Source organism: Moschus berezovskii, chromosome 7 (assembly GCF_049115385.1).
Source record: "Moschus berezovskii isolate FMDL1 chromosome 7, NW_MosBer_1.0, whole genome shotgun sequence".
NCBI classification, from domain to species: domain Eukaryota; kingdom Metazoa; phylum Chordata; class Mammalia; order Artiodactyla; family Moschidae; genus Moschus; species Moschus berezovskii.
Genome location: NC_142466.1, coordinates 106,847,018 through 106,860,241, shown reverse-complemented (window position 1 = coordinate 106,860,241; position 13,224 = coordinate 106,847,018). Strand labels below are relative to the sequence as shown.

Sequence of the window (13,224 nt, the reverse complement as noted above, 5' to 3'; positions counted from 1 at the left end):
TGCTTACTATGGCTCAGTTTATCTTTTAGCAATGTAAGTACAAGACGTCTTTCTGGAAAAAAAAAATCTGAGGTGTGTACCAAAATGTTCTGTGCTCCTTTTTGCAAATAGTTTTTAGTCTCTGTCTATAAAAGAAGATCATCAAACCAGTCAAGCCTAAAGGAAATCGACCCTGAATGTTCATTGGAAGGACTGATGCTGAAGCTGAAGCTCCAATACTTTGGCCACCTGATGGGAAGAGCCAACTTACTGGAAAAGACCCTGATGCTGGGAAAGATTGAAGGGAAAAGAAAAGGATGAAATGGTTAGAGAGCATCACTGACTCAATGGATCTGAATTTGAGCAAACTCTGGGAGACAGTGATGGGCAGGGAAGCCTGGCGTGTTGCAATCCATGGGGTCACAAAGAGTCAGACACAACTTAGCTGAGAAACAACGACAAATCTAAGAGTAAAGTGGAGATGGCACTTGGGACGTAGCCGGTATATTTCAAACGGCAGTCAAATCATTTTATACCAGCCCAAGAGTACTTCTTTTAACATGGATTGATGTCGTTTGTACAATCATCAAATAAACACAATTTGAGAAAACAATGCAGACCCAGACAGGTGCTGTCGGTGGCTCTAGCAATGAACCAGCTGAACAAAGGCAAGACACTTCCAGGATGTCAGCACTGGGCAGTTTACTCCTCAGAAGAACAGAAGCTCTGTAACCAGCAAATTCCTTTAAAACCTGGCATGTGGCTGCTTCCCAGTAACTTTATTTTGGAACACTGTTCTTGTACGCATGTAAAATGACTGGTTTTCTAGCTTGCCTTGTCCAGAGGATATTAAAATGTTAAGTTGAGGTTTAGCCATCTTTTTTACTTTTTATTCTTAGCAGGATGTATTTAAAATCCCTTTGAGAAGACAGCTAGGTATTATTACATATAAATTGTAACACTGAAGTGGTTGCTGGGAGCTGAAGGGAGCAGGGAATGGAGAATTAGTATTTAGTAGGTGGAGAGTTTCAGCTTGGGATAATGAAAAAGTCCTGGAGATAGATGATGGTAATGGCTGCAGAACAGTACAAATGACATAATGCTACATAAAAATGGTTAAAAGTATAAAATTCTGCTTTGTGTATTTTACCACAATAAAAAATATAACATTGATAGGCTAAAAATGATGATATTGAAAAAGCTGAGATGTAAGAGGAAAATAACCAGACAGAAGAGAGAGAGAGAGAAAGAAAAGAAAGGGAAAGAACTAGAAAGAAAAATGATTGATGAGACACTCCCACTCCTTCCCAGGGCACTGGTGGGAGAGGTGGCAGTGATCCTAAAGGGGAAATGTGAACTGAACCCCCCCCCATCGTTAAGAAGAGGGTCCCTTACTCGGAAAACACTGACTACACACCTGTAATAAGAGAATAACAGAACGTACCCTCCTGTACATACAGGAAACCAAGCCATTGAAAAATTAACTGTATACAAATGGTGAATAAGCAGATGAAAATATGTTCTGCATCACTAGCCTACAGGGAAACATACATCAAAAGCGCAATAAGGTGCTGCTCGACACCTAGTAGCCTAGTAGGATGGTTACAAGCAAAACACTGACATGAGCAAGCGCTAGTAAGACGTGGAAAAATCAGAACCCTCATCCACTGCTGGTGGGAGTGGAACATGGTGAAGCCACTTTGGAGAACAATCAGACAGTTCTTCCAGAAGTTAAACACAGATCTACCACGTGAGCCAGCAATTCCACACCTAGGTTCATATCCACAACAAATGAAAATATGCATCCACATAAAGACTTGAGAATATTCATAACAGAATTATTCGTAATAGCCAAAAAGTGGAAACAACTAAGAGTCCATTGACTTGTGAATGGACTAGGGAACAAACCAAAACTCTGGTATAGCTCTGAAGTGAAATACCACTCAGCATTAAAAGAAATACTGGTAGAGACCGCAACATGGAAGAACCTCAAAAGTACCAGGCTAAGCGAAAGAAGCCAGACACCGAAACATTCCGTTTTCATGAAATGTTCACAACAGGCAAAGCTAGAGAGACAGAAATCAGGTTAGCGTTTGTTTGGGATTGGAGGTGAAATAGAGACAAACTGATAGCACAGAAGAGGGATCTTACTGGAGTGGTGAAATTATTATTAAACTGGACTATGGTAATCATTGGTAAATCTACTAGAAATTATTGTATACTTAAATGTGTGAAACTTATGGTCTGTAAACTATGACTCAATTATGTTTTTTTAAAAAGTACTGTGGTTTAGAGGCTCTAAGAAGTGAAAAGCAAAGAAAATATGAAGGAAAGTAGCATACGAATAGATAACCGACAAGGACCTACTGTGCAGCACAAGGAACTATACTCAGTATTTTGTAATAACCTAGATGGAAAAGAATCTGAAAAAGAACATATATATACACACACACACACATATATATGTATCTGAATCACTTTGCTGTACACCTGAAACTAACACATCATTGTAAATCAACTACATTTAAAAAAAAAAATTCTAGCATCAGAGAGAGAAGCAAGGAGGTAGAAGAGACAGCCTGTCAGGTGAGAAGAAGGGAGGAGGTAGGCCTGAGGAAGGCCAGAGGCCCCCTAACTGCAGTCTAGGGAGACGTGTCTTCATTTTTTCATTCACGTATTTGCTCATGCAGCAACTACTGATGACTGCACACGACAGGCGACCCTCTCGGTTAGGTGCTGGCAGGCAGGTCCTCACAGAGATGACGTTCGGGCAGGGAAGACCGAATCTTGCTCAAGGACACGGATGGTTATTCACGAGCCGGGCTCTGCGGGAGAAACACTAGGGCCTGTGAGAGCATGTGACCAACAATACTGGTCAGAAATGGCTAATGTTTGAGCCAGAGACTTGAATATAAAGATGGGTTAGCCAGGTTGGGAGAGACAGGAAGGAAGAGGAAGGGGAAGGAAGCCTTGAAATAAAGCCATGGGGTTTTAAAAGACACAGCACCTGCCTGAGCTAGGTCTTTGGTTCTAATGCAACCGGAAGGCTGGACAGGATTTAAGCAGGCGGATGTTATCAGATTTGCCTTTTTTTGGTCTTCATTTTTTAACTGAAGTATAGTTGATTTACAATGTTGTGTTAGTTTCAGGTGTATAACAAAGTTATTCAGTGATATATATATGTAAATACATATTCAGTTTCATATATATGTATATATATGCACATATACTTTTAGCCTATATATTTATAGGTTATTTCAAGATACTGAATACAGTTCCCTATGCTATACAGTAGGTCCTTGATGGTTATTTATACAGTGGTGTGAATTTATTAATCCCAAACTCCTTATTCCTTCTCTTTGGTAATGGTAAGTTTCTTTTCTGTATCTATAAGTCTGCTTCTGTTTCATTGATAAGCTCATTTGTTTCATATTTTAGATTCCACATATAACTGATATCATATAGTATTTGTTTTTCTCTTTCTGACTTACATTACTTAGTATAATAATCTCTAGTTGCGTCCATGTTGCTGCAAATGGCATTATTTCATTCCTTTAAATGTCTAAGTAGTATTCCATTGTGTACATCACATTGTCTTTATCCATTCATCTGCTACAGACATCTAGGTTGTTTCCATGTCTTAGCTATTGTAAATAGTGCTCCTGTGAACATAGGGGTGCGTGCATCTTTTCAAATTAGAGTTTCCTCCAGATACATGCCCAGGAGTAGGACTGCTGATCATATGGATTGGCAGAATGATTTAAAAGATCCTTCTGGCTACAAATAGGCTGGGTGCAGAGGGCAAGGCTGGGTCCAGAGACAGGCACAGTGGAAGATGGGACTAGAAGTGAAATTGCAGTTCTGAGCCTTAGTCAGTCGTAGCCAATTGTCTTAGCCAGCTGGAAAACTAGAAAGCCAAGGGCGATGGAGGGATCATATGACCACACCCCACCCTGCTTTAGTGAAATGCAAAACAAACTGACCCCCAAAATCACCAAGCGCTTGTTAAAAATGCTAGTTCTCACACTCTGTTCTTCTGGGTCTGAATTTTGAGAGGAGAAGCCTGGGAAGTTATATATGTGTATATTTAATACTGCTACAGATAATTCTCACGGTTCAGGCAAGTTTCAGAAAATATTGATCCATACTTTTTTTAAAAAAGCAATGTCTAGACAAGCAGCAAAACAGATGAAAACATAATATAGAAGTCATCCCAAAATATGACGACCCTTTTCTTCTAGTGAATCGTGATTCAGGCTGAAAGAGGTTAACGTCTCTTTCACACAAGCACAGGTAAAAACAACTTGTAAAGGGTGTTATTGTTGTTTTAGTCACTAAGTCATGTCTGACTCTTTTATGTCCCCATGGACTGCAGCTCTCCAGCCTCCTCTATCCATGGGATTTCCCAGGCAAGAATACTGGAGTGGTGATTATTTCCTTCTCCAGGGGATCTTCCTGACCCAGGGATGGAACCGGCATCTCCAGCACTGCAGGGGGATTCTTTACTACTTAGCCACTTAGGAAGCCTTGCAAAGAGTGAGCATTGTAATAAGAAAATGGTGATGGATGTGTATAATACTGGCTTTTGGCCTCTATGGCATGACACTCTAGAAGAGTAGGTATAATTCTGGGGTAGATCTGAGCATAGTGGTTTCCTCGGGCTGCTGTAACAAATTACCACAAACTCAGTGGCCTATATCAACAGAAACTTAATCTCTCACAATTCGAGGCCAGAATTCCAAAATCAAGGTACTGGTAGGGTCCTGCTCCCTCTGAAGGTTTTGGGGGAGAATCCTTCCTCGTCTCTTCCAGTTTCTGGTGGCTCTAGGTGTTCTTTGCCTTGGGCTGCGTGGAACAAGTCTTTGCCTCTGTTTCTTCTTATGGCCTTTGTCTCTGTGTCTCCTCTTCTGTCATAAGAACGTGTGTCATTGGACTTAGGTCCACCTGGTTAATCCAGGATGATCTCACCTCAAAATTCTTTTCTTATTTACATCTGCAAAGACTCCTTTTCCGAATAGGGTCACAGTCACAGGTACCAGGATTTAGGACTTGGACACATGGTTTCGAGGGGAAGGAAAGGATTCACCATTCAACCTACTAATAGTGATTTAAAATTGTTGAGCAAGCCTGCATGATGTTCCTGCCTGTGTCAGTGTATCTACAGGGTGTTTTTAATATAAATTCTCTTAGTTCAGCATTGGGCTTCCCCAGGATTGGGGAATCCACACTATACAGTATATTCCCTCTAAGCCATCCATTTTGCAAATCCGCACCCCCAAAGGCTCAGTGGTAAAGAATCCACCAGCAATTCAGGAAACACAGGAGATGCAGGTTTGATCCCTGGGTTGGGAAGATCCCCTGGAGAAGGAAACGGCAACCCGTTCCAGTATTCTTGCCTGGGAAATCCCATGGAAAGAGGAACCTGGCAGGCTACAGTCCATAGGGTCACAAAGAATTGGGCACAACTGAGCATGCCCACACAGTTCAACATTGCTCAGAATGACAGGTTTGTTTATAAATGAATTCACTCACCTGAGCCATGCATATTTTCAGAAGCATGACTTTGTCATTTCAAAATAAGACGTGGTATTAAAAGGCTACAATATAGTAGACAAAACCACCCACTCCAGTGTTCTTGCCTGGAGAATCCCAGGGACGGGGGAGCCTGGTGGGCTGCCGTCTATGGGGTCGCACAGAGTCGGACACGACTGAAGCGACTTAGCAGCAGCAGCAGTAGTAGACAAAACCACATTCAGACCACTGACATCACAAAAAATGCTGTGCTTTTTTCAGAAAGAAAACTTCTACACATGAAGAAAGGTACGTCTATTGCAAGAAGAGTAATAGGGAGGAAACCAAAGAATTTTAGTGGTTTCTGCTGATATTCCCCTTGGGAAATGTCAGTGTATCAACTTTTACTGTAATAAATATTTTAACAGAATATTTTGTTTTCCCAGGGCAAAAAGCAGGGATAGGTGATATTACAAGGATATATGAAATAGCTATTAGAAGCAGGAATGGCTGTAGACATATGAATGCATGATAAGTTGCTTCAGTTGTGTCTGACTCTTTGTGACCCTATGGACTGTAGCCAACCAGGCTTTTCTTTCCATGGAGTTCTCCAGACAAGAATACTGGAGTGGGTTGCCATGCCTTTATCTAGGGGATCTTCCCAACCCAGGGATCGAACCTGCGCCTCTTATATCTCCTGCATTGGCAAGTGGGTTCCTTACCACTAGCACCACCTGGGAAGCCTGTAGTGACATGAATATATGATGACAAATCTGTAGTTAACAAAGATCAGGTACTTAAAGACACAGAAAAAAATAATACTTTAAGACAGACACAAGGGGGGACTTCCCGTGCAGTCCAGTAGTTAAAACTCTGCTTCCAATGCAGAGGGTGTGGGTTCAATCCCTGACTGGGAAACCAAGATCCCATATACCACACAGCACAGCCAAAAAGTAAAAACTAAAAGAAAAAAAGACACGAGAGCAGGATGGATACATAAAGTAGTGTAGGGTAGGAAAAAGCATGGTACCGAAGGAAAAAAAATTGATAATTTTTTATAATTGGGAAACATAACGGAGAAGAATCTAAAAAGAAGTATTTCCCTAAATTACATTCATCTAGAAGTTTCAAGAATCCTTGAGAAGAGATTGGAATTAATAAAGGAACTTAATATTTATAGGAATTTATTGGAGTATTTTGCACTCATCTCACACGCTAGTAAAGTCATGCTCAAAATTCTCCAAGCCAGGCTGCAGCAATATGTGAATCGTGAACTTCCAGATGTTCAAGCAGGTTTTAGAAAAGACAGAGGAACCAGAGATCAAATTGCCAACATCCGCTGGATCATGGAGAAAGCAAGAGAATTCCAGAAAAACATCTATTTCTGCTTCATTGACTATGCCAAAGCCTTTGACTGTGTGGATCACAATAAACTGTGGAACATTCTGAAAGAGATGGGAATACCAGACCACCTGACCTGCCTCTTGAGAAACCTGTATGCAGGTCAGGAAGAAACAGTTAGAAATGGACATGGAACAACAGACTGGTTCCAAATAGGAAAAGGAGTACGTCAAGGTTGTATATTGTCACCCTGTTTATTTAACTTATATGCAGAGTACATCATGAGGAATGCTGGGCTGGAAGAAGCACAAGCTGGAATCAAGATTGCCGGGAGAAATATCAATAACCTCAGATATGCAGATGACACCACCCTTATGGCAGAAAGTGAAGAGGAACTCAAAAGCCTCTTGATGAAAGTGAAAGAGGAGAGTGAAAAGGTTCGCTTGAAGCTCAACATTCAGAAAACGAAGATCATGGAATCTGGTCCCATCACTTCATGGGAAATAGATGGGGAAACAGTGGAAACAGTGTCAGACTTTATTTTTTTGGGCTCCAAAATCACTGCAGATGCTGATTGCAGCCAGGGAATTAAAAGACGCTTACTCCTTGGAAGGAAAGTTATGACCAACCTAGACAGCATATTAAAAAGCAGAGACATTACTTTGCCAACAAAGGTCCGTCTAGTCAAGGCTATGGTTTTTCCCGTGGTCATGTATGGATGTGAGAGTTGGATTGTGAAGAAAGCTGATCGCCAAAGAATTGATGCTTTTGAACTGTGGTGCTGGAGAAGACTCTTGAGAGTGCCTTGGACTGCAAGGAGATCCAACCAGTCCATTCTAAAGGAGATCAGTCCTGGGTGTTCATTGGAAGGACTGATGCTGAAGCTGAAACTCCAATACTTTGGCCACCTCATGTGACGAGTTGACTCACTGGAAAAGAGTGAGTGATGCTAGGAAGGATTGGGGGTGGGAGGAGACGGGGACGACAGAGAATGAGATGGCTGGATGGCATTACCGACTCGATGGACATGAGTTTGAGTGAACTCCGGGAGTTGGTGATGGACAGGGAGGCCTGGCGTGCTGTGATTAATGGGGTCGCAAAGAGTCGGACACGACTGAGCGACTGAACTGAACTGAACTGATTGGAGTATTAAATATATTTCTATCTTGCTTAACTTTTTAAAAGTACTTCCTAACACCATACACCAAAATAAACTCAAAATGGATTAGAGAGCTAAGTGTAAGACCAGAAACTATAAAACTCCTAGAGGAGAACGTAGGCAAAACACTCTCCGACATAAATCACAGCAGGATCCTCCAAGACCCACCTCCCAGAATATTGGAAATAAAAGCAAAAATAAACGAATGGGACCTAATTAAAATCAAAAGCTTCTGCACAGCAAAGGAAACTATAAGTAAGGTGAAAAGACAGCCTTCAGAATGGGAGAAAATAATAGCAAATGAAGCAACTGATAAAGGATTAATCTCCAAAATATATAAACAGCTCCTGCAACTCAATTCCAGAAAAATAAATGACCCGATCAAAAAATGGGCCAAAGAACTAAACAGAGATTTCTCCAAAGAAGACATAAAGATGGCTAACAAACACATGAAAAAATGCTCAACATCCCTCATAATCAGAGAAATGCAAATCAAAACCACAATGAGATACCATTTCACACCAGTCAGTATGGCTGCTATCCAAAAGTCTACATGCAATAAATGCTGGAGAGGATGTGGAGAGAAGGGAACCCTCTTACACTGTTGGTGGGAATGCAAACTAGTACAGCCACTATGGAGAACAGTGTGGAGATTCCTCAAAAAACTGGAAATAGAACTGCCATATGATCCAGCAATCGCACTTCTGGGCATACACACCGAGGAAACCAGAACTGAAAGAGACACATGTACTCCAATGTTCATCGCAGCACTGTTTATAATAGCCAGGACATGGAAGCAACCTAGATGTCCATCTGCAGACGAATGGATAAGAAAGCTTTGGTACATATACACAATGGAGTATTACTCAGCCATTAAAAAGAATGCATTTGAATCAGTTCTAATGAGGGGGATGAAACTGGAGCCTATTATACAGAGTGAAGTAAGACAGAAAGAAACACACCAATACAGTATACTAATGCATATATATGGAATTTAGAAAGATGGAAATATAACCCTGTATACGAGACAGCAAAAGAGACACAGTTGTATCGAACAGTCTTTGGGACTTTGTGGGAGAGGGTGAGGGTGGGATGATTTGAGAGAATGACATTGAAACATGTATGTTGTCATATGTGAAACGAATCAGCAGTTCAGGGTCAATGCATGTTACAGGATACTCGGGGCTGGTGTGCGGGGATGACCCAGAGGGAGGATAAAGGGAGGAGGGAGGTGAGAGGGGGGTTCAGGAGGGGGAACTCATGTACACCTGGGGCGAATTCATGTCAATGTAGGGCAAAACCAACCAATATAATATTGTAAAATAAATAAATAAAAATAAAAAAAACTAAAAGTATATAGTGTTCTTTCTTCTAAGTATATTCAGTTCTTGTGAACTAAAAATCCTCTATTCTTATAAAATATTCCCAGGTATTCAATAAAAGAGGATTCCTAAGTGGCTCAGTGGTAAAGAATCCACCTGCCAAGAGACTTGGAAGATGCAAATTCAATCCCTGTGTTGGAAAGATCCCCTGGAGAAGGAAATGGCAACCTACTCCAATATTCTTGCCAGGGAATTCCCATGGACAGAGGAGCCTGGCAGGCTATACAGCCCATGGGGTCACAATGAGTCGGACATGACTGAGCATGCACACACATGCACATCCAATAAAAAAAGACAGAAAGAGAGGTTGAGGATGACATTGAAGTTGAACAGGCCGAAATACAACTTTAGTCAAGATCTTCATACCAGGAGCACGCTGATTATGCAGTAGCCTTATAAAATGGGACTTGGGCATAACTTGTTTGTATCCAAATACACCATTTGCTTTTATAAAACAAATTCTGCAGGTAGACTAGCAACACATCTCAGAAACTAATTCTTAAAATCATGACAAATTTCAAAATAGCACTTCTAAATCTATCAAATTCTACTATCAGCATCCACCTCTCAATTCAACATGGCCAAAGATTTCTCATACTTCGGACTAATAGCTAGGAAAATACCAATACATCATTGCAATATATATTTTTATCTTATAAGTTCAACTAAACATAATGACAAGCAAACAAATTTTTAGCACTGGATAATTATTATCTAGATTAGTTGACTCATTTAACCAATAGGATATTTTTCCATCTTATAATACATTTCAAGATTGTATTTTTCTTTGCTTTCTCTAACATTTTTAACAGATAACACAAATTCAGCCATCACATTGCAAAGAAAAGCTTGAATGAATTAATCTTGTATATTCTTTCGTACAATGTCTAGTAAAAAATCCAGAGTGAAAGCTTTAGTGATATCTCAATATTTAAAAAGGACATTATGTTTTCATTTTCTAAGAAAACTTTCAAAGTGGCATTGATTTAAATTCTGTTCATTCAAGCAAAAATGTTAGAAAGCCCTCCACTCCCAGTCCGTGTTCAGTTCAGTTCAGTCGCTTAGTCGTGTCCGACTCTTTGCGACCCCATGGACTGTGGCACGCCACGCTTCTCTGTATAAACAGAATTCCAAGAGAGGAAGACTGTTCCTTTGTGTCTATTCCAGTAATAGAAGGGAAGTAATTGTGTCTGATATATTTTGCTACAGACTCCTTAATCTAGGCAATGATAACAAATTCATGCATTTAATTTGAACAGTGATAATTAGGTTGATTTCCAGATGACTTATTTTGTAAACCTTTGGCCATTAGCGCGTTCCATCTGGAGTGGGCCATGTGCTGCCTTCCCGCTGACATCAGTGGAAATCTTGAGTCAAGATCAAAGCTACTTTATGCCTCTCTGACCTTTCTTCACAATGCACAGTGGGGACCGAGTTTCTTAGCTCAGAATTTTCAGATTTGCTTTGCTGTCCCCATGGGGTTACATTTGCAGACAGTCAACATGTAGACGTTTACTGAAGACCCTACAACAAGTCCATTGGAAATCACAAGTCTTGGATTCTAGTTTTCAGGTGATTTCCTAATGCAGGCCCCAAATTTCACCAAATTGTATTCCAGTTGACCCACTGAGGTCAGTGAATAGAGAGCCCCATCAGGGTGAGGGAGTATTCATTTTACCCCCAGAAATCTGCCACAGGCTCACTTTCCTCTAGAGCAGCGGTCCCCGACCTTTTTGCTACCAGGGACCAATTTTGTGGAAGACAATTTTTCCATGGACAAGGAGTCAGGGGTGGATGGTTTCAGGATGATTCAAGTGTGCTACATTTACTTTATTTCTATCTAATGCCAATGCTGATCTGATAGGAGGTTACTGATAACCCAGGGGTTGGGGACCCCTGCTATAGAGATGCACGTAGAGAATCACACTAGAGAAAGTATGCCTTACCTTGACAGTCATGTCTGCGCTGGATGATGCTATGGCCTCTGAGGTTATCTCATCTCGTGTCAGCAGCACACTCTCCCACCCGACTCCTGAAAAAATAAATAAAAAAAAACAGTGCCATTTGAACCAAGTGCATTCAGTTGGCATGGACGGAAACTATTTTGAAGCTTTCAAGTCCATGTGACGTGTAAAGGAAATCAGTGATTATCCATAGTTCACCTGCCTGGCAGTTAACAGGGAAGCTTCCTTTCAGAAATGTGTTCAGTCAGCACCTCTTGTCACCTAATCTCTAAGTTTGGAGTCGTCGTCTAAATCTTGTATGTTATGCTTTAATCGCTAAGTCATGCCTGACTCTTGCCAACCCATGGACTATAGCCCTCTAGGCTCCTCTGTCCATAGGACTTTCCAGGCAATAATACTGGAGTGGGTTGCCATTTCATTCTCCAGGGGATCTTTCTGACCCAGGGATCGAACCCGGGTCTCCTGCATCGTAGGCAGATTCTTTACAGACTGAGCTACCAGGGAAGCCCCAACCCCATGGAGATATATATATATATATATATATATATATAAATCTTGTATGTTATAGACAGTGCTATTCCTAGTCCAGAGTGGAGAAGAGGTTAAAATGAACTCCTCTAGAATCCAGGCCTCATACTGAGGTCTCATGTGGAGCTTAAAGCGACTCCCATAACACAGAAATCTGTCCATCTGAATCTAATTCAATAACCAATAGAAATGACTCCAGATTAGTTATTGTCCTAGATTCTACACACCTGCTAAAAAGAACTGAGTTTATACTCACATTTAAAATCTATATATGTTTCTCCCCAAGTCTTAATACATGTTAGCTCCTTTTTTCTTAAGCTATAAGACAGGCTCTGAGAGTGGACATCTGGCAAGAGACAAGGTTTTGCTCTCTCCAACCTCAAAAAAGATATCAGGGGCTGCTGTTTGAAAATACCCACATCACAAAACAGTAAAACTACACTATTTTAAATGTAGTTATGTGTGTGCATGGAGGTGGAATTGCCTATAATAGTGAAAAGTCTGAAGTCTGAAGTAATGATAGGTATATTTTTAAAAAACAATATTGCAAGTCAAGTCATCTTCCTAAAGGCTAAGAAGGTAACACTTATTAGTAGAGTTTCTCAGGGTCCACTTCAATAAGCAGATATAAATTTTATAACTGGTATAACAACTGCGTGGGTTTGAGTGTACTCTGGGAGTTGGTGATGGACAGGGAGGCCTGGCGTGCTGTGATTCATGGGGTCGCGGAGAGTCGGACACGACTGAGAGACTGAACTGAACTGATAACAACTGCCTACTGGGATATGAGTGTTCATAGCCTAAAGTATTAAAAAGATTATTTTTTAAAAACAGACTAAAACTATGTAATATTAATTTAAATTGATTTCCTTGTATAATTTTCCCTAAGGAAAACTCAAGGGCAATATTCATGTCAGACCTGTGTGAATCACCCAAATTCCATATTTCAACTATCAAGCATTATGTTAAATGAGAACTGGCGTGTTTTTCTGTTTGCCACATAGTAAATATTTTAGGTTCTGCGGTCAGACCACTTCTGTTGCAGCTTCTTAAGCTGCCATTATTGAGAGAAAGCAGCCAGAGATAACATATAAGCAAATGGACGTGATTGGGTTCCAATAAAACTTTATTTACAAAAACAGGCACTAGCCAGATTTGGCTCATGAGCCGTGCATTACTAGCCTCGGTATTAAGTCAAGAAACCAGAGATGTGTCTAGGAAAGATTGTTATACTTTGGCATTTTTCTAAGGATCAACTGGACAATCGGGGGGGGGGGGTGGGTGGTGAAACTATAGCAGTAGTTTGCAATTACATGGTACTTTAAATAAACTAATATGTGATTAATTCAATTTTAATATA

General features: G+C 40.6%; 1 protein-coding gene across 5 annotated transcripts in view; it reads right to left on the bottom strand.

Annotated features, from left to right (window-relative positions):
• The window catches only part of PALM2AKAP2 (PALM2 and AKAP2 fusion), a 382,216-nt gene that overhangs the window by 145,428 nt on the left and 223,564 nt on the right, over positions 1-13,224 (bottom strand). For all 5 annotated transcript variants that reach the window (XM_055427558.2, XM_088838264.1, XM_088838265.1 and 2 more), the window contains one exon: positions 11,319-11,404. In XM_055427558.2, the coding sequence (XP_055283533.2) occupies positions 11,319-11,404 (86 nt within the window). The remainder of the gene's footprint in view (positions 1-11,318; positions 11,405-13,224) is intronic.